The sequence below is a fragment of the Protomyctophum bolini genome (assembly GCF_963924005.1).
Source record: "Protomyctophum bolini genome assembly, chromosome: 14".
Classification (NCBI taxonomy): Eukaryota; Metazoa; Chordata; class Actinopteri; order Myctophiformes; family Myctophidae; genus Protomyctophum; species Protomyctophum bolini.
The window spans coordinates 28518236-28538235 of NC_137875.1; the positions used below are offsets into that span (position 1 = coordinate 28518236).

Below are 20000 nucleotides of genomic sequence, written 5' to 3' on the forward strand. Positions count from 1 at the left end.
TTTTAAATTGAGAAAGTGAGTTTGTATCGATTAATACATTTTAATAATAAAAAGCTCATTACAATTCCTAACTGCAGCCAATATAATGCGCCTCAAACAATGAACCCCGCCAAAGCTTTGTTAGATGGCGTATACCTGCCCTACGTTTTAGTAGCTTTATAGTTGATCAGAAATAGCACCATAGTTTTTGTTCAAATTTTATTTGTTTTAATATTTGCACACATTTCGTATAGAGCATAATTCAACTAGCGCTCTCTGGTAATTCATGTTTTCCCTCCCCTCGCGCGTTTGGCTGAAAACGAAAGCATATTTAAACTCTTATTCTTACCCATCTATTTTCCCAAAGACTTTGACCGTTGGTCCCCTCTCCCGGCAAGCTGCAACATCGGGGCAAATCAAACTATTGGCAAGATCTGGGGGGACCGGTGACTGCCTGTAGCATGATGTCATACCTCAAACAGCCCCCCTACGGCATGAACGGCCTGGGGCTGAGCGGCGCTGCCATGGACCTTCTGCACCCGTCGGTGGGATACCCAGGTAGGCTTATCTCCATCTTACCCCCCGGTCCACATGTAGCCCCGGGCACCGGGACCTCTCCACATGGAAATGGAACCTTTTAGGATAAACCTATCGCCGGGACTTCAGTTTGTGTATACGCTTAACGACATGCATGCATGCCTCTCGGCAATGGTATAGGGCAGGCTATATAACCTACTAGCCTACTGTGAAATATTGAGTTTTAAATGTATTCGTGACAATTGGGTTATATGTGAATTTGGATCCATTTCTCTCAGAGTTAATTCATCGGGATTGCAGTATATGTATATATACGTAGGGCAAGCCTATACGGTATAATGTGTTTGATTGTGCAAATTTATATTTGAGATATTCATTCAGCGAGGTGGTGAGAGTTCTGCGCATTTTTTAAAGTGGCACTTTAAATTAGGCCTATAAAGGATTATACAATAGGGCCTCAACGATTGCGTTTTCCCCCTTCATTAAATGTTCTAAAAAATATATCGAGTGAACATAAATATTGACCTCATTGAAATATGTCAACTTTTCTCGCATGTGTTCTTGTAGCGACGCCGAGAAAACAGCGTCGAGAGCGGACCACGTTCACCCGCTCTCAGCTGGACATCCTGGAGAGCCTCTTCGGTAAGACGCGCTATCCGGACATATTTATGCGGGAGGAGGTCGCACTGAAAATCAACCTACCAGAATCCAGGGTGCAGGTAAAAATGTAGTCATCATTATTATGTTTATTAATTATTAAGTTTATATGAAGGTGCGTTTTGTCTTTAGATTAGAGGAGTTGTTGCCAGCGTTGAGACTGGATGCCCCCCCCCCCCCCCCACACACACACACACACACACACACACACACACACCGGGCCTGCAGCTTCCCGCTTGACTTCAGAAGTTGGATGTTGGCATTACTCAGCCAATCAAAATCCAGCAGTTATGCCAGTTTACCTGTTGACCTAAAATGTACTCTCATTGTGGCGCCAGTGACGTCACGTGCCCTGGCTGGGACAGACATGTAATAGTGAAACGTTAAATAGATTTTCTTTTTTTATGAAGAAGTCAAAGTATTTCTACATCAGCTCCCATGTCAAATGTTCAATATCTCTTCAAAACTTCCATAATGTTTATTTTATTTAATTAGTATTATTGTATTAAATATAGACCTATATACCGGTATATCAAATACCATCAGAATCAACTTGGATGATGCCAATATCCCCTCTTCTCTCATATACTGTAAAACAATAAGTTAGAGGGGACAAAGAAAAGCAGATAATCTGAAGGCACTGATCATGAATACAAATACATTTTTGCTAAATCCATTTGGCAAGGTGGTCGAACTCCTAAAGAATAGAGTGAGCTATAGGGAAGGACACATTTTGTTGTTATTTCGTTTACCAGGTGTGTGTGTGTGTGTGTGTGTGTGTGTGTGAAACCAACTCCATTTAAAAAAAAATGCATTAATCAGTGCTATTGATCACCCTTTGTTTTCGAAAATATTGAATCAATGAAAAGTATAGTAAAAAGCGCTTCGGACAAAACTTTAACTCCACTGGACTGGACCCTCAAAGTGTGTGCTAATAGCAACTCATTCCACCACCTCTCACCCTCTCATTGAAGTAATTGACAATATAAAGTCACAAAATCAACTTTGATGAGGCAGCATTGCTTCATTTTCAAAATATACAGTTTTCTTCATTTCCTGAAAAATGAACATTTTGGATGTGGTTTCTTCCTGAAAGCATAGATATATTATTATATAGGCCTATAGTTAAATGTCTGTTGAATCTTTCTGGTTTTCAGCTAAACCTTGATTCCCTCGTAATTTCATAATGTTATTTAATGTTACTTCATAATGTAACCAAACGCTATAGTAAACATGACCCACCCATATGGGAGACGAGACAATGCAGGTTGCCAAGAACTATAGCACACAGCTAGCGCAGCGTAAACAACTCGCACTCACTCGCATACTGTAGTTCGACAACCACGCCAAACAAGCACTCCTTCTTGAGAAGGCATTAGGGGGAAAAGCCAAGGCATGCCCTCTCTCACTCACTCACTCTCTCTCTTTCTCTCACGCACGCACACGCGCACGCACGCACGCACAACTTGAGTTATTCTCAGAATGCATGTGTGAAACAAAACGCTCTACATGATCTCAGGCTCTCGGAGCTCTAAAGTTACCCCTCACTGTGTGAGGAAACCCAATAGCCTGTTATCTTAGCTCTGTCTACCAGGTATGAAATTAGACCCCCTTTGGCTGGTCCAAGCCAAGGGGCCAAGGGTGGAAATGAACCTTGATGGATAATAACCCACAATTTTCTCTTCATAATGTACTCCCAAAGTCCAACACGCACCCCCCCTCCCCCCAAATCTCCCTCTCTCACATGCGCTCGCACACACACACACACACACACACACACACACACACACACACACACACACACACACACACACACACACACACACACACCTCTAACCTGTACCTGGAGGTTTGGAATGCATGATTTGCCACACAGCAAAATGCTCAATGTTAATTTAACCCTGTGGAAATGGATGCAAATGGACCTCAGAGATCATTTTGCTGTGTACCGTATATGTCAAAGTTTCTATTGTCTTGATCCTCTTACGTTCCATGCTATTACGTACTCAACTTTGATTGTGTGTGTGTGTATTTTCTCAGGTGTGGTTTAAGAACCGGAGGGCCAAGTGTCGTCAGCAGCAGCAGAGCGGCAGCAGCACCAAAGCTCGGCCGGCGAAGAAGAAGTCGTCCCCGGCGAGGGAGAGCACGGGCTCGGAGAGCAGCGGACAGTTCACCCCTCCCGCCGTGTCCAGCGCCGGCTCGTCCTCCTCCTCGTCCTCCTCCTCGTCCTCCATCATCAACCACACGGGCCCCTCCGCCCTCAGCAGCACCTCTACCTCCATCAGCACCGTCTCCTCCATCTGGAGCCCCGCCATCTCCCCCGGGGGCAACGCGCCCCCGCCCCCGGCGGCCCCGGGGCTCCCGCTCCCCGAGCCGGGGGCGGGGCAGGCGGCCAACGCGTCCTGCATGCAGCGCTCCGTCTCAGGCTCGGCGTCGGCCGCCGCCTCCTCCTACCCCATGTCCTACAACCAGACGGCGGCGGGCTACGGCCAGGGCTACCCGGCCCCCTCCGGGTCCTACTTCAGCGGGGTGGACTGTGGCTCGTACCTGGCGCCCATGCACTCCCACCACCACCCGCACCAGCTCAGTCCCATGACGGCCTCCTCCATGTCGGGGCACCCGCACCACCACATCGGCCAGTCGTCCGCCCCGCACCACCACCACCATCACCACCACCACCCTGCGCACGCGCAGGCGTACGGGGGCTCCGGCCTGGCGTTCAACTCCTCCGACTGCCTGGATTACAAAGAGCAGACTGCTGCTTCCTCTTGGAAGCTCAACTTCAACGCCACAGACTGCTTGGACTACAAAGACCAGGCCTCCTGGAGGTTCCAAGTCTTGTGATTGTTGTTGGGTTTTTTTCCTCGTCTTCTCCCCACAACTCCAACTTCTTTTCTCCAAGTTCCGGTCTCCACTTCCATTTCTTTTTCTTGATCAGTGTATTGATTGTCTTTCTTTCTTTCTCTCTTTTAAAGACACGGGGGGGGGGGGGGGGGAGAAAAAAAAACTTTATGAACCCCTAAAGTAATGAAATGGCTGCAGGAACACTCAACAATTGGACATTTGTCAACTCCCATCTTAAAGAAAAAAAGGAAAACACTAAAAAAGAAAACAATAGACAAAAGAGAAAAACGTCTCCACAGTTCCCTGGGAGAAAGAGAAAGAAAATAATTGTTTGGCAGTGGGCCACTAAGATTTTTATCAAGAATGAAGAATTAGTTTTAACCACTTAAACTCCAGCATCCGTATTGTGGGGAAAGCTTTTGCTGAAACTAGTAGATTGACAAGCTCCCAACGCGTGGCGTTGTGAGCTTGTCGATCAGAAGACAGAAAAGACACTAAGTATAGCTCCTCGAGGGACTCCGCTCCACCACGTCATGGGGTTTGAGTGGTTAATATGGACGTCCCCTCCCTCCCACCACCATGAATGAGTCACAAGATGAAAATGTTGTTTGGACCAAACTCCTCATGACCACCACCATGCGTCCTGACTCTAATATGGACAGGACTTCTTCTGGAAAGGTAGCATTAAACAACTGTTCCACACGCTGCGCTCTTATTATACCTCCAACCTGCAACAACCCCAATCATCGAAAATTGTGTATAGTTTTTATTTCTCGAAAATGTTGTTATTTTTAGGAACAAAAGAGATTTGTTTTAGTCAGCTACGTTCGAGGGGCTGAAATATGTAAATATGTTATTTGGGTCAGTTACAGTGACCACGTTTAGTTGGTGTTTCTGGATTTGAAAATTGTTTATTAACTTTGAAAGAAAGAAAAGAAAAAAAATGCTGTATGTAAAATCTGTCCAAATATTCCAAAGAGAACGAATTGGCCATGAAGTTCCATTTTATACACATCCTTTTCCTCAAAATAATACTTTTTGACTATTTGAAATGTCATGGGGGAAAGCTTGAATCTAAAATATAGAGGCAAAATATTGGATATCATTCAGGTTTCATCTTCTTCTGATCCTATTTGACAGACTTCCTCACTTGGGCATTGTCACCCGTGATTGGGACATATTTTGACGGCAGCACTTGGCTTAATATTTGGAGTCACGTTTTTGAGGGAATGTGGATTTATAATTCCAAAATGACAGTGAAATGTTGAATGTATCTTTTAAGGCGACCACCCTTACATACATGTTCACCCAATAAAGATCAGTTAACTCATTTCCATAGTTAAAGTCGTTTTTCTATGCTGTGCATGCCCCAATTCGCACATTATGGCAAACTGCATGTCCTTTTAATTTTTTTAGGATTAGGGTTATAGCCTTATAGGCCTAACACAAATGAACCATATAGCATCGGATTCCCTTTTTATTTTTTCATTTGAACTATTTGAACACTTTCTGTTTAAAAGCTTGTTGGAATGTTTAATTAAATTCGTGTATAACGGGGTAAATGCAAATGAGCTCATAATTAACACAAGCTGGTATAAATGCATGTTCCCGCATTTCCATTTTTAGAGAGCAACCATTTTTTAATCCTCTGTGTCAAACCACTAACATCACTAGTCGCTTTAGGGGGACAAACATGTCTTTTGACTGTGGTGGTTTTTCTAAATATAAAAAAGACCCCTAAACATGCTGGAGCCGTGAGCATTTGATCGCAGCGTAATTGAATGCGCAACTGTAATGGTGTGATAATTACAACATGCGCTGTTTTCCCCCTGCGCTGCACCGAAGAGCTTTATCCAAAATAACCCGGAGGAATTTCACCCGACTCTGATGCGGTAATTACGTAGGTGGGGCCAGGTTAGCGGGTCAAATGGAAAGTAAAGTGTGTGTGTGTGTGTGTGTGTGTGTGTGTGTGTGTGTGTGTGTGTGTGTGTGCGCGTGCGCGCGCATGCGTGTCTTGCTCGCAGGCGCACATTATAAGAAGTGGAAAGAAGTCGGCAGAAGGTTGTTTATAGATGAGCATGTTTTAACAGTGAGGGCCTCCTCAGTGTTTCTCGGCAGTGGATTTGACATCTGCGGTAAGAATCAAACACCGTTCCACATTGTGTTAGCTTGAATGTTCTTATATAACGTGTCTTTTCAAATATTCGTAAACCCAAGTAATCCACTTGCCTTAAAAAACAGCTAGCCTAATACCTGACCCCACACAGGGCCTTGGCTCAAATCCTCAAAAGGTAAATATGTTTTGAGACTTCACAGGCCAGTAAATTGGACAGAATAGAAATGTAGGCCTAGCACATCGAACTTAAATGTAGGCCTACTAATGAATATAAAGGGATAGGTCTTAACGTTTCCCTCCCCCTTTCCCCTTCCATTTTTTAATCACATTGCACGTCGAGTTCATTCAACCGGAGCGTGTTCTTTGTATGTAAATGTCTTTGCAGCTGGATAAATAATCTTGCCAATATAGAGAGCATTAAACATGTTTGCTGGATGTGATGTCGGGTCTGTACACAAACACGCACACACGCGGATTTGTCAAACAAACATTTGCAACCGATCTTTGGAGTAGGCTATTGTTTAAGGAGTTTCCGAGGCGCCTCATTTCCTCCGTGAAACACCTGCTCAACTAACAGATGAAAAATAGAGAAAGAAGACTATATATGAATCGGCTTGTTCAGCACATTTAAATGGTATATGGTGACATTTCAGCATCACGACGATAGACCCAAGTTTGCGATTTTTCAGTCACATGCGGGCTTGGCTTATATGCAAAACAACCATGCAGCTAAAAACGTCAGAAAGCGTATATAATTGTGTCTGTAGCCTACTCTGTAAAACTAGTCTGTAACTACACATTGTCCTTAATCCATATGCATCAAATGCACATGGAATTAACTACAAACGCACGTGATATAGGCTATAGCGTAGTGTAAACTTTGGCTGCAGGAAATCTCGCACCTGTGGCTGTTTTAATAAATTCCGGGTTTCAAATTGGGAATGATTCTGAATGAACACGAGAGTAAAACGATATATGTGTATCACATGTGTCTCTTATTATCTATATAGGCCTACTGTTGGCTCTTAACGCATAGCCTACATCATTATTATTCAATAGAATAAAGGCCGAGCATTGCGGTGCCGAAAACCATTTAATCTTATTTGAGCACATTAGTCTACAATGTCTCTTGGCTATATCTTGGTTATTGAAGGACTCTTTAAAGGGGTTAAAATGTGGCCAGCTGTGAAGGCAAGTGTGCAGGCCTTTGGCAAGTTAAATCAATACAATGGCAGCCATTAATAAAGATGAGACAATATCAGATGAACCGAAGGGTAGACCTCTACAAACGATTGGGCGAATTTATTAAATAAATCTATTTCAGAAATATCTGTAATAAATGGACATAGATGTTGCTGGGGCTCTGTCACATGATGTTTCATTATATTTCCACTTAGAAAGTTATAAACCCCTACATTATTAAGCTATAGCACCATCTTAAAATGGTGTTTTGTCAATGGTGGTTTACCAATAGAGCAGGGGACGTATAGGCAACTCATGTTGTCCTTTAGCCCGCGAGCCAATATCTCCAGGACTTGATATTGGTGCTGGTGGCTGGACTGGCCTTTTCTTTTTTTACAAGTCAATTTAGAGTATACGTTTTAAATAGGCCAAATTAGAGCAATATCTCAATTTCAATTTCTGTTTTACCCCCGTGCCAGCTGCACTCCATGCACTGCAGTCACTCTCATCATGGAGTATATATATTCTAATAAAAATAAACCTTCTTTAGGTGGGGATAGTTTCTCTATTTGGACATAAAAATCCAATTCTCTTTCTGGGGGGTAGTTAGGGCCACCTGTTGCCTACCCTTGCAATAGAGAGAACCTCTAAAGAACTATTCAGGGGCTTAACAGGTTTAGCAGCGGTGCATGCTATAGCAGCTATATAGACCTACAGCTAGGCTGCTCAACCTTCCCAAAGGTTGAAGGACCAATATCTATTTCTTATCTTTTGTAATGCTTCAACCTATTTAATTAGAAGTAAACATTGCATTTAATTATTCCAGAGTCATTATAACATAATGAATTAATAAAATGAATGTAAATGTGACTCTTATACCATTGTTCACATTATAGAAGTGCATGTGAAATGTCAAATGCTTGCTCAAAGAAGCAACACTGAAATCAAAACTCATGACTGTTTGTTACTATAGGCCTACTGCATATTTAGCTGTGTAGAGCTTAGAAATCTCTGTCTATTTTCCTTTTTTTAAGGGAGTATCTCCAAAGAACACCCTTAGCTCACACTGACTGAAGTGCATATAGGGAGCAAGCACTTCAGTGTGTGTTATTTTCTCCTTCAAGGCCCTAACAGGCCCTTAAATCAACCTTGGAGTCCTTAAAGTGACAGTGAACAAACAACAGAATGGATATCGAGATTAAGTGAATGATGTTTGACAAAATAATGTTCATTGTAAATGTTCATTTGACCAATATGACATGTTGCCTTAACAATGTGCAGATAAAAGGACCTATAGGTTCAGGTGCTGCAGGTAATCAGAAATACATGAGACTGCAGGAATCTTATCTGCTAAAAGTGAGCTCTATATATACAGACTGCAAAAACAAAATAATAATAATTCTACACACCCACACACACACACAAACACACACACACACACACACACACACACACACACACACACACACACACACACACACACACACACAGTACCTTTCTTCAACCTGCTCACTGCCTGTTCTCTTCTAGTTCATATCAAAATCACTAGATGACTAGATCAAAATCCTCACTGTTGGCAATTATATTGGCAATGACTTTGTGTCAATGTAACTGGTAATTAGTTAAATTAAGTAAAACTCAGAACAGTGACAGTTGTTCACTTAGAAACATTTTATAACTATATAGCTTGTGGACTTAAGAAGTCACCATTATGCTTTTGGTTGTCTTACATACATACATACATACATGTAAGCGATTTGCATCAAAATTATCTTGATGGTTTTCGAGAAAATTGAGTGCGTGTTGTTGTGAACTGCGAACAGGTTTCAAGGCTTTGTACCTCATTCTCGGTGTCCTTCGTATGTGTTTCTTCAGCAACACAATTGATCGCGCTGCGTCGCCTCTCCCGCTCAAAAAGTGAATGTGGGATAGGCATACTACCCAAGTTTCAAATACCTGTTGACATTTCGTAGACACACTTGTCCATGCAGTGAACTGGAACCATTCTACCTTTTTAGCATGAGTCTCTGTGGGAACGCGCATTATTTTGTGCGTGCGTGTTTGTGAGAGAGACAGAAACTGGATTGATTCCCTCAGATAGTATGTAGATTTGGTCTGTGAGTCCCAGTAGAGCTTGAGGTGTGTGTGTGTGTGTGTGTGTGTGTGTGTGTGTGTGTGTGTGTGTGTGTGTGTGTGTGTGTGTGTGTGTGTGTGTGTGTGTGTGTGTGTGTGTGTGTGTGTGTGTGTGTGTGTGTGTGTGTGTGTGTGTGTGTGTGTGTGTGTGTGAGAGATGTTCAGATAGCAGCCTGCATGCTGTGGACTGTTTTCTTGTCTTCCATATCCACAGAGTGCTTAAAAAAAACATGGCTTGTTTTCATTGGCTGTCGACTGTCGCCAGACCTCAGCGTCCCGCTGTCTTCATAGGCCGGTCCGAGGAGCGAGAGGAGAGACGGGTAGGATTAGATGCACCAGTGGAGGTAAACCTGGGGTCAACTGTACAGCGACATGGGCGTAGTCACGGTTACGCACTCTGGTTTCACTGCTTTGTCATCCAAGGCTTTGGGTTTTGCTGTTGTATTTTCTTGTTTTGTTTAAGTATAGCCATGCAATAACATCAGTAATTGCGGTGGGTGGCGACAGCGCCTATACAGCTTTAGTTATTAGCAAGGGCTCATTTTTTTGCATGGTGACAAGACATGTTCTGCTCTGTTTTGTGAGTTTGAAATGCACACTCTATGGGGATTTAGTTGTTGTTCCATACAAGCATGCAGATAAACATTATTTTGAAGTTGGATTTGCCATTTTCAGTGGATTCCGCCTGGTCTACATTCCATGCAACGTGCATTTATGTTGAACATAATGTGCACCATACTGTACGTTCTACTTCACTTGTGAAAAGTGAAGTACATCTATGGCATGTTGTCATAGACGTGTTAAGAATTTGCTGCGTAGGGACATTCTACTGTTAAACACATTCAAATTAGCTAGGTTAAGCTTGTCATTGAAAGTGTAAACATAACATGCTCAAAACGTCACATCCTTTCTCAAGAATGTATCTGCTACAAATCCACCCGCAAACATTTGGATGCAGGACACCCAAAAAGGTAAGAATGTCACAGGGGATTTCACAGACGGGTCCAAGCCGCCGTTATAGCCAAGCAGCTTAGTCACCCCTATGACACAAGGCACTAAGTGCATTCATGAAATTCCTTGTGGAGATTGCATAGGTTTAGCCCAAACCCAGCTCAACCCAACAGAAAACCAGGTCAATACATCAGCTCTCTCCGTCAAGTGCCAAGGTCTAGGACTTGATTTCTGATGAGGTGTTCTGTTTGTGCTGCAATTGCCATGCTTTATTTAAATTAACATTCTGCATTTGCTTTGCAGTGAGGATGGAGAGGAAGATTGACAACAGTTATTTGATAATGCTGTACTCTATGGGTTCCCAATGTTCTTTCTTGTGTCAGTTCTCATAGCCATCTTGGTCAGTGTGTTCATAAACTGTGGCATCTTGTCTTAATCTTAATATTCAGCATCTTAATGTCAGATGCTGAAAATTACTCTCCTAAGTAAGTGTTTGAACGATGGCACATATCACTGAACCGAATGGTGTGAGGATAATCATTAGTAGCATCGTGTTGTATGTAGGACATTTGGTGCTAACATCTTCTCATAGTGTTTAGCATTAGCTATTGGAGTGACAATGTTGTTGTTATATGGTGCCTTCAAATGGGATCATGTTGTAGTGTTCATGGGAAGAGTCCATACAGGAACAACACAGTTGTGTTATATTCACAACTTATGGCGTGAAACATTTCTGATACTGTTGCATTTGAGTTCACGATGCGACATGATACCAATATTTGTAAAAAGAAAAAGAAAGAAAAAAAAGGCAGATGACAAGGACATACATTTTACAGTGAGGAGGCTTGTAAAATAGTTTGTATGGATGAGGACTAGGTGTATAGAAAGACAACTAAAGATTTCAATAATGTAGATTTATGTCTCTTCTTGCAAGGAAATACTGTTCCAAAAAAAATAGTGGTTAAAGGTAATTCAAGAAAAACGTACATCCAGTGCAAGGACACAACCAACCAGTTGTATCCATAGACATAAAAAGGTATACGCCTCCATAGGCGCTGGGGCATGTGTAGCTCGAGAGGAGGCAAGCTTTCCCGAGATTCCTTCAGCCAAATTCCAATACACAAAATCTTGGCCACTCGCTCACTCACACTCTGTTTGTGACCTGCTGAAACAATCGTGTAGACAATCACATAATGTCAGTGTAAATGTAAATCGTTGCAGTTTGTTTACGAGTAAGACGCGCAAACGCGGGAAGCGAACGCAGCTGAGACCCTGCAGATCATGTCTGTCTGTCTGTCTGTCTGTGTGTCTGTCCCGCTGTTACTGTATATGTGGACCTGGCCCCTTTTGTGCCCATATATGGAGCTGAGTGGACCTGGCCCCTTTTGTGCCCATATATGGAGCTGAGTGATTGCTGATGCAACACACTCCATATTTGGATAGCGGGACAGACAGACAGACACACACACAGACACACAGACATGATCTGCAAGGTCTCATAGTAAGTGCTCACTGCGTTCGCAATTAGCAGAGTTCGACCTGGCGGTATTTAGGCAACGTATTTAAAGACCTCCATATAAATTGTGTGAAGTCCACAGGGTCACATATTTCGTCAGGTCACCAATTTCACCATAACACCGCCATGCTGGAGTGATGGAGTGTGAGTGAGCGAGTGGCAGAGATTTTGGGTATTGGAATTTGGCCTTGAGCTTTCCTAGGAAGCATAGTAGAGAAGGTGCTTCACAGAAGTGTACGTTCAGTGGGCCAATCGGAGGCAATGTAAACATTTGTTTTCTCATGCCAATAAAGCTCCTTTGGATTGAATTGAAGTTCCAGAAAAGACGCGCTGTGATTGGCCAGTAGTCACTTGAGTGGCAGCGAGTGTGCCTTCTGCACTTCCGCCTGCGGCCTGACTTCCTCCTTACAATGCGATACACAGGGCTTCAAGGAACTACAGCGGCCAATGAGGCGTCTATTGTTGTATCTGTGTATAGAAAACCCTGCCACTCTAGCTGAGAGTGGGGCGGAGCAGTAGCAGGTTGACTTGTTGGTGGTGGGTGGGGCCACCAACTGGCACACCTGGGGACTATAGGCAAACTAGAAGCCACAGACAAACATTTGTGCCTAATGGAGAGGTGCTGGTAGCACCTCTGTGCCTATATTGATGCATTACTCGTAAGTTTCCTTTCTATTTGCCAAATGCCCCTTTGAGTATTTGATTTGCTTAATGTGTTTATGCCTACGTTCTATTTGCCAAATGCCCCTTTGAGTAGTTGATTTGCTTAATGTGTTTATGCCTACGTTTGCTTGTAGTTTCATTTGTTTATATCTAAGACTGTTTGCACTACTGATTGCGGCTATCTCTCTTCTTGTTCAGTTAAAATCATCATCCGTCATTCACCAATGCCATCATGCCATACTGTATCTGCAAAGCCTGAATAAATCTCTGTGACATGTCAATACTGTCTGGTCCATGGTCCATGCTCTAATAGGCATGCTGGTGTAGAGGTGCACAGGTACATAGCCAGCAACCTCCCCTTATTAGCTAGAGAGAATATTTCACTGTTTGTAAAAGGAAATTAATATTAAAATGTATTGAACTGGGTCAAGGTGTAAATACCAACTCTGATTAACAACGTAACTAGTATTGAAGCGAACAGTGTTGCAGTGCTGACCATGTGGGCTGTGACAAAAGGTAACATGTGAGGCTTTAAATATGTAAGTGGGAATGGCGGTCTCTGTCTTTAATACAAGGCTGCTGGCCTCCAATGTCGAAACCACAAACTGACAAGTTGAATCAATTTGAGGCCTTGGAGCACAGAGGGCATATAGTGACATATTGGAAAAACAGACTTTTATAAGTTAAAGGTCTCTATGAGCTCTATCAGATGGTAAAAGAATATGGTCATTGTCCCTTTCTAAAAACAAAGACATTGACGGTATCATGGTGCAGTATCATGGTCAGTATGACCACACTGTATAAATGTTTAAATAGATTGTTTTTAATTACAATCATTGAAAAGTTTGTTTTTGCTCTCCCGATATTTGTTTATAGAAGGGTGTTGCTTCTTGATCTATGTACTTATCATAGATCGACCATACATGTTGGATTGGTGAAAACAATGCAATGGGATCCTCCTTTCCTTCGAGTAGTGATTTGACAGAATGTCATGTTTTAGACATACTACAGTCTCGCGTAGCCAGACAAGTATTCCACAATCTCTGAATAATATAGTCTGGAAATACACCTCCCCAAATCAAAGGAAGCTGCCATTTCAGTTCACGAAAAAATATCTTTACATTTTATTTTTTTATTTCCATTTCTGCCAAATAGCAAGCTATGTTTAGATGATTTCTAAGACTATATTAGGATACATTTTCACGACTGTAAAGACAAAACGGAAGTGGCGAGGAGGCTTTATACTTCCACTGCATCGCATACTCATGATCAGAGCTTCCGTTACTGTATGACGGAAGCATTTGAAAATTGCGAGAGGCAACAGTCTGGCCACGCGAGACTACACATACTCATTCAGTTTCACTGAGTTTCATTCGGACATTCCAGGCTTTCCTGCTTTTTGGTCCTGCCAACTCTCCCCTCCACATAACATTGATTAGTTATACGTCATGGGAAGGCATGATGGGGTGGAAAGGTATTTGGGGGGAAAAAGCTCCTATTATCTCATCTGGAAAGGATGCGGTTGACCCTCTTCCCAAGTCCCAACTTGTCTCTCTCTTGTTCCACTCAGGCCTTTCAGCCATTGTAGCGGCTTAAATGAGACTTGTGGGCCCTCAGGCATCCGTGGTTCCAAGTCTAAATCTGGTGTCAATGGCTCTCCTCCTAAACGGTTTGAACATTTCTTGCTCTTTGTTTTTCAGTTTTTTCTGTTCCGAGACAGGCAATAGGAAAGCTGAGAGGGAGACCGTGTGAAGGAGAGATGCCTCCTTCAGTACTGACCCCCATGACACCATAGACACACGCTCTGGAGGTGAGCATCCCTACTAATACATTAGTAATGTATTAACATAACAGGTTCTACACGGCATAACCTTTTTAATTAAACAAAAGTTATTTGTATAATAACTAGAAGCTCGACACGCCTGTGGCCAGTGTCACGTCTAACAGTGCGATCCGAGTAAGACAGACACACACTTTATCTGTGCCCACTGACCATTTGTTTTCCGTGCTGTGCCGGTTTGTTTTGTTTTTCTGCGTGAATGTCGTGTCTCCGCCGTCCGTGTATATTCTCAGGCCATCGCATCACAGAACGGGAAACCATGGAGCTGGGTTTAAAATGCACAGGAAAGTTTTTTAGAGATGTGCGTGCTTTCCTTTGGATTCAGTTTCTCATATACTGATGACATCAGGGATCTCCATCTATGGGCATGAAAGTAATAAGCAGTGACAGATACAAATATCTCCATATATGGGCACAACAGGGACACAGACAGACGGGTACAACGGGTGCTCTGACAAAGCCCCCAACACTATGACTCAAGACATATCGGTTGTGAGACGTAGATATGAGGGCCGCATAGAGGCCCGAACCTCTAGTCTTTCAAATGTTGTGTATTCATACCTCTGATCCACCTCCTCGCATTTGTGCCTCTGACATCATCAATATATCATTAACATGATGTCAGAGATCCACAGGGAAGCAATGCTGTTATTACTCAACGTCATCAGGCTTTCTGTAGTAGCTGTGGAAAGCCTGTTTTTGAGCGGCGCTAGCCCAATGTATGGCTTTTGAAGATTACGTCATTTGCCAGCCAAGTCTATGGACTTTGAGGATATTACAAAGTTTGTTTAGAGAACTTTAGAGAGCACTTTAGAGCCAGCCATGTCTATGGATGTGGCTGGCTCTTATGATGTAAATTGTTTGCCATACAAGTCTATGGACCTTAATGTTTGTGTAGGGTACTAAATGATGACGTAAGACGTCATGTGGCCGATATAAATACTGTGGGCACCCCTCACTTCACACAAGCGTGATTTGTTTTTATTATGGTCAGTGCACAGATCTGGTCTACTGTGTCCGGTAATTTGCACACACACAGACACACACAGACAGTTTCTGTATCTGCACTAGACCGGATATGCAAATTACAACGCAAATTAGCCCAACTTGTTTTCGGAAATTGAGAATAAACTCATTTCTGTATGATGCCTATAATGGTCCCGTGGTCATATTAGTTTAAAATGTGTTAAGGGCTGTAGTGGAACGAACCAATCAAACCTCTGAAATATGCATGCTGGACAGAATTAGTCAAATTAAAGGCATCATTAGATATTATGAGTTTGAGCATCTGCACCCCCAGGCCCAGTCATTCCACAGAGGAAAGGCAGGTAACCTGGATAATAGCAAGTTGCTGGAGGCTCAACTCATTTTCAAGTGTTAACAAGGTCGTTTCAAAGCCACGACATGCTCCACTGTATGTTAATGTTCACTAATAAGCTCTATATCTCCGAGTCATCTCGGATGGATTGGAGCATAACGCAGCATTTTATGCTAAAAAGCTGCAGGCCACACTGTAAAATGGAGCATAACTATTTATGTAAGAAGAAAAAAGCAGAATAAATTGCTTAAGGTGAACTGATGGCGTCTATGGTCTTCGTCTTTTTTGCAGCACTTTGTTCGCTGCACAATGAATAAAGAGGTTTAAGCGTTTGCCTTGTCAAAAAACCTACTGTGTAGGGCCATCAAGCAAGATGTGTTGGAAGTCCTGCTCGGCTGTTAAGCGATTTTGCAGCTTTTTATTCAAGCTGTCAAGTCAAACAATTAGGAGATAATGCGGCCTTGGTTTGTGAATTACGAACATGTCAAGAGACTGCACTAAAAGAGCAACGACAGATGCCACTTATCACCCCAGCAGCCCTTGCTGCGTGACTGTATCATCAGAGAGGAAATGTAACATTCTGATGTTTGCATAAGAGAAGTATTAGTAGCAAGTCAGAAATGTAATTCCTTCCATCCTGTCCCTCTCGCAAGGGGGGTTGACACCCCCCCCCCCCCCCCTTCCCTTCATAAAAAACATACAATGATTTTTTTTTGCTCTCCCCCAAAAGCTAACAAAACAAACGGGGTGGGGTGGTGTGGGGGGTGAGAGCACACAGAAAGAAAAGCATCCTCGCTGATCTTCGTCCATTTCCAACATCGCTTCTTGTATATTTTTTGGTGGAAATCCTCTTAGAATGCAAAGTAAATAGATTAGGATACAGTGGGGGATTAGGGCTCGCGCGGCGCTGTCAGATTAGCTGGTGAACGCGGCGCGTCGACAGCTCTGACACGGCCATGGCTGCTGTTCAGGAAAAGGGGGCTCCGCGCCACGCTTTAAAGTCGCTTGTTGGCTCCCGTTCATGAATAAAACTGCAGCCCATAATCTCGGCCAACACACACACACACACACACACACACACACACACACACACACACACACACACATGCACACACATGCACACAAAATTACACATTCACAGTTTTAAGCGCATATATAAATAGTAAATACATATACACACTTCACATAAATACATGTGCATGTACTGTATACAAGTATGTATAGTTGTATACGTACCTTTACACACAGACAGAATGAGCACGATTAATTGATTTAAACCATTATCAATATTTTGTGCGGCAAAAGCCAATGATTTAATTCATATTGTATTAAAACAATACTTTAGCAAGGTAACAGTTACAACATGACACAGTTATACACATTGACAATAATATTAGAACATATAGTACATTAGATAGCCTTTTGGTATATAAATATACATTTTACACAATATTCTTATCAATAATGTAAATAGAAAACGAAATAAAGGATATTGCTAGTGTGATTGCAAACCGTAACAATAATCATTTGTTCCATACTTTAGAAAAATCAAGTTCTATAAAACATGTGTACAAAAATAATTCGTCCAGACAATATTGAAACTGAAGATTCATTTCAAACCAGTCCAAAATGAACCACTTTGAGTGTCCCGGGGTCTTCCTTCTCCTGTGAGAGAACAATCAGAAATGTCACTTCTTATAATCCTCTGTCTATATGTACTGTCTGTAACTATACTTACAGTATTTAACTTCTGTTATCCAAAGACTGTTTGTTGTGCAAGCATGCTCCACTACTATACTACTACTAGAAGGGCGCTCTCTGTAGAAGGCAAATCTCCGCCAGAAGGCATGCCCTACCTGTCTCTGTCTTCCTATCTGTCTGGGGCATATGCTGATGTTTTGGAGTGTGCGTGTATGAATAGGCATGAGGCAATGAGGGGAAAGGATATAATAAAGGACTGTCATTACATCATTGCAACCAAAGTGATAGGCTTCATAGTTGGACAGTGAACACGGCTATATGGAGACAAATGTTTGGACAGTGAACAGTGAAAAGTAGTTTGGCATGTTGTCATCTAAGGCCAAACATGACAGTACAGTTATAGCCATATTATTAGACTTTGTATTATTAAGCCCAATACATTGCAATATGTGTGCAACCCTAACAGTGTCAGTAAATCCCGCATGTAATTCCTCATTGTCATTCAATGTTCTGTGCACTTCTGTGTAAAGTGAGTGTTTTTCTACAGCATAACACGGCGCGGCTGGCGTGTGTTCCTCTCTTGTGCCGCGCATCACGTTTTTCTAGAGGTTTTTAGACGCACATAAAAGTTTTAACTTTTCAGCACTACTCATCACAGTGCTTTACCAAGAGCATCAGTTGCCTTCATAATAAATGTGTTCTCATGTACCGAGCAGATCTACAGTGTGTGGGAGTATTCTTCTCTATTCTATTTTATTATTGATGTGCACTTGCCTACGCACCTGCTCCTAAGCCTCTACTCTGGGTGTGCGAAAGCTTTTCTCTACCAAGAGCATAAAAGTACAGCTGAACTGTTATTACGTGTTTGCCAAGACTTCTAAAGTGCGTCTACATCGATGTGTATGTGCATGCTTCCCTTGAGCTCTGTTAGTTTTGGTTCATGCATTGTCAGTACTCTTACCGATGGCTAAAGACTAATATAAGACAGAGTTGGCTGTGCGTGGACCAGGTTATAATGTTATATCGTTTTAAGGTATACTGTTGTAGTCGAGTAACTACGGATTTCAACATTAAGCTTTTCCCTGTAATTGGCGTGCCCATGACATGAATTAATTTTATTTTTCCTGATTCAAATTAAAAAATAGCTTATCTACAAGCTCAAAACGCGTCATAGCTTTGTCACAGCTTTGTGTGAAAGTATGAAAAAGTAGAATTATTTTACGGAAAAAACCCCATCAAAAGTGCAGAGAAAGGGTTTCTGACCAACAGTAGGCTATATACTAAAAATATTTCCAACATCTCTACTTGGGTGGAGATCGTTATGCCAAGTTAATATTGTCTACTCCAATGAAAAGGGCAATGACTTACATTTCCATCATCTCTGCCACCGAGGATGTTTTCTGTAAGACAGTGAAACATGAAAAACTGTCAGAACAAGCCTTGATACCTGAACAAGTGGAGTAAACATTCATAAAAAAAAATCTCTCTCCAGAATTTCTCTGTAAAAAGTAAATTAAAATGTCTCTGACCAGGTACGGATTAAGGACCAATGAAGGTCCCCAGGAGCCCTTTCAGGGCCTCAAACCCAGTACCAGGGTTCAGTTTCCCTGAAGGGAGAGCCAAGGGCCCCTGAGCTGCGGTTCCAATGGCAAATTTGGCACTGTCTCTGACATTGGCTCAGTTAAAACTTTGGCCTGATGTTTTGTCTAAGTTTGCGCTGCAGGCTAATCTTTCACACACACACACACACACACACACACACACACACACACACACACACACACACACACACACACACACACATATACACATATGCCAGAACAAGTTACAAAACACATTTATTATTATTAGATATTTAATTGAAAATGAAAGCTTTTAGGCATATTCTTTTCAACGCCCAACAACGTTGTGGATGTATTGAAACAGGCCTCTAGTCTGTGTGTCACATGTTAACTCCAGAAAGTAATTAGGTTGATTGAGGACATACAGTACAGACTCAGAAATCTCATTTGTCGCTCCTGGCATTGTCAGTAAGTAAATATTTTGCCAAACAGCCTAGTAATGACTCAGTGATTATATGTTGATTATTTAAATTGAATTGTATTTCTCACGTAAGTACTTGGACCTGACCGCTTAGTACTGTAGTGTAGACCTGTAGGCTATATATTTTTAAACCTGCTGTAAAGTAAACTGTTACTTAAAACCATGAGAAAACTCCACAGTGCACTTACCCACCTGTATGTCATGAGTACAGTGGTACTTTCTCAAACTTAATTTAGCTAATCAAACATTGCGAAACGATTGAAAACATTATAGCCATCAAATTGTTTTATGTAACATCCAAAGTGAGAACAGCAAATGTACATGATTTACCCATGTAAGAGAAGATAACTCTTCTTCTGTCTAATTTTTTGTTTTGTTTCTTCAGTAAAACCCTGCCAAAATCACATGGCCTGTTCCTTGGAGGAGTTGATGCAGAAAGTAGATTGTTTATTTCATTTCCTACATGGACATGGGAATTGAATTCATTTTACTTACTCTTTCTACAGCTTTCTAAGTGATT

The 20000-nt window shown here is 42.1% G+C and overlaps 2 protein-coding genes across 2 annotated transcripts in view; one reads left to right on the plus strand and one right to left on the minus strand.

Annotated features, from left to right (window-relative positions):
* otx1 (orthodenticle homeobox 1) overlaps window positions 1–4017 on the plus strand; it is a gene marked incomplete at its 3' end in the record, with an annotated part of 6182 nt that extends 2165 nt beyond the window's left edge. Inside the window, exons 2-4 of the mRNA XM_080782307.1 lie at window positions 347–537; window positions 1084–1235; window positions 3214–4017. Coding sequence (XP_080638433.1) covers window positions 441–537; window positions 1084–1235; window positions 3214–4017 — 1053 coding nt within the window. The 5' untranslated portion in view covers window positions 347–440. The remainder of the gene's footprint in view (window positions 1–346; window positions 538–1083; window positions 1236–3213) is intronic.
* Window positions 4018–17197: 13180 nt separating this feature from the next.
* The window catches only part of wdpcp (WD repeat containing planar cell polarity effector), a 109769-nt gene continuing 106966 nt past the window's right edge, over window positions 17198–20000 (minus strand). The window contains exons 17-18 of the mRNA XM_080781746.1: window positions 18806–18837; window positions 17198–17401 (exon numbers count right to left, since the gene is read on the minus strand). Coding sequence (XP_080637872.1) covers window positions 17351–17401; window positions 18806–18837 — 83 coding nt within the window. The 3' untranslated portion in view covers window positions 17198–17350. The remainder of the gene's footprint in view (window positions 17402–18805; window positions 18838–20000) is intronic.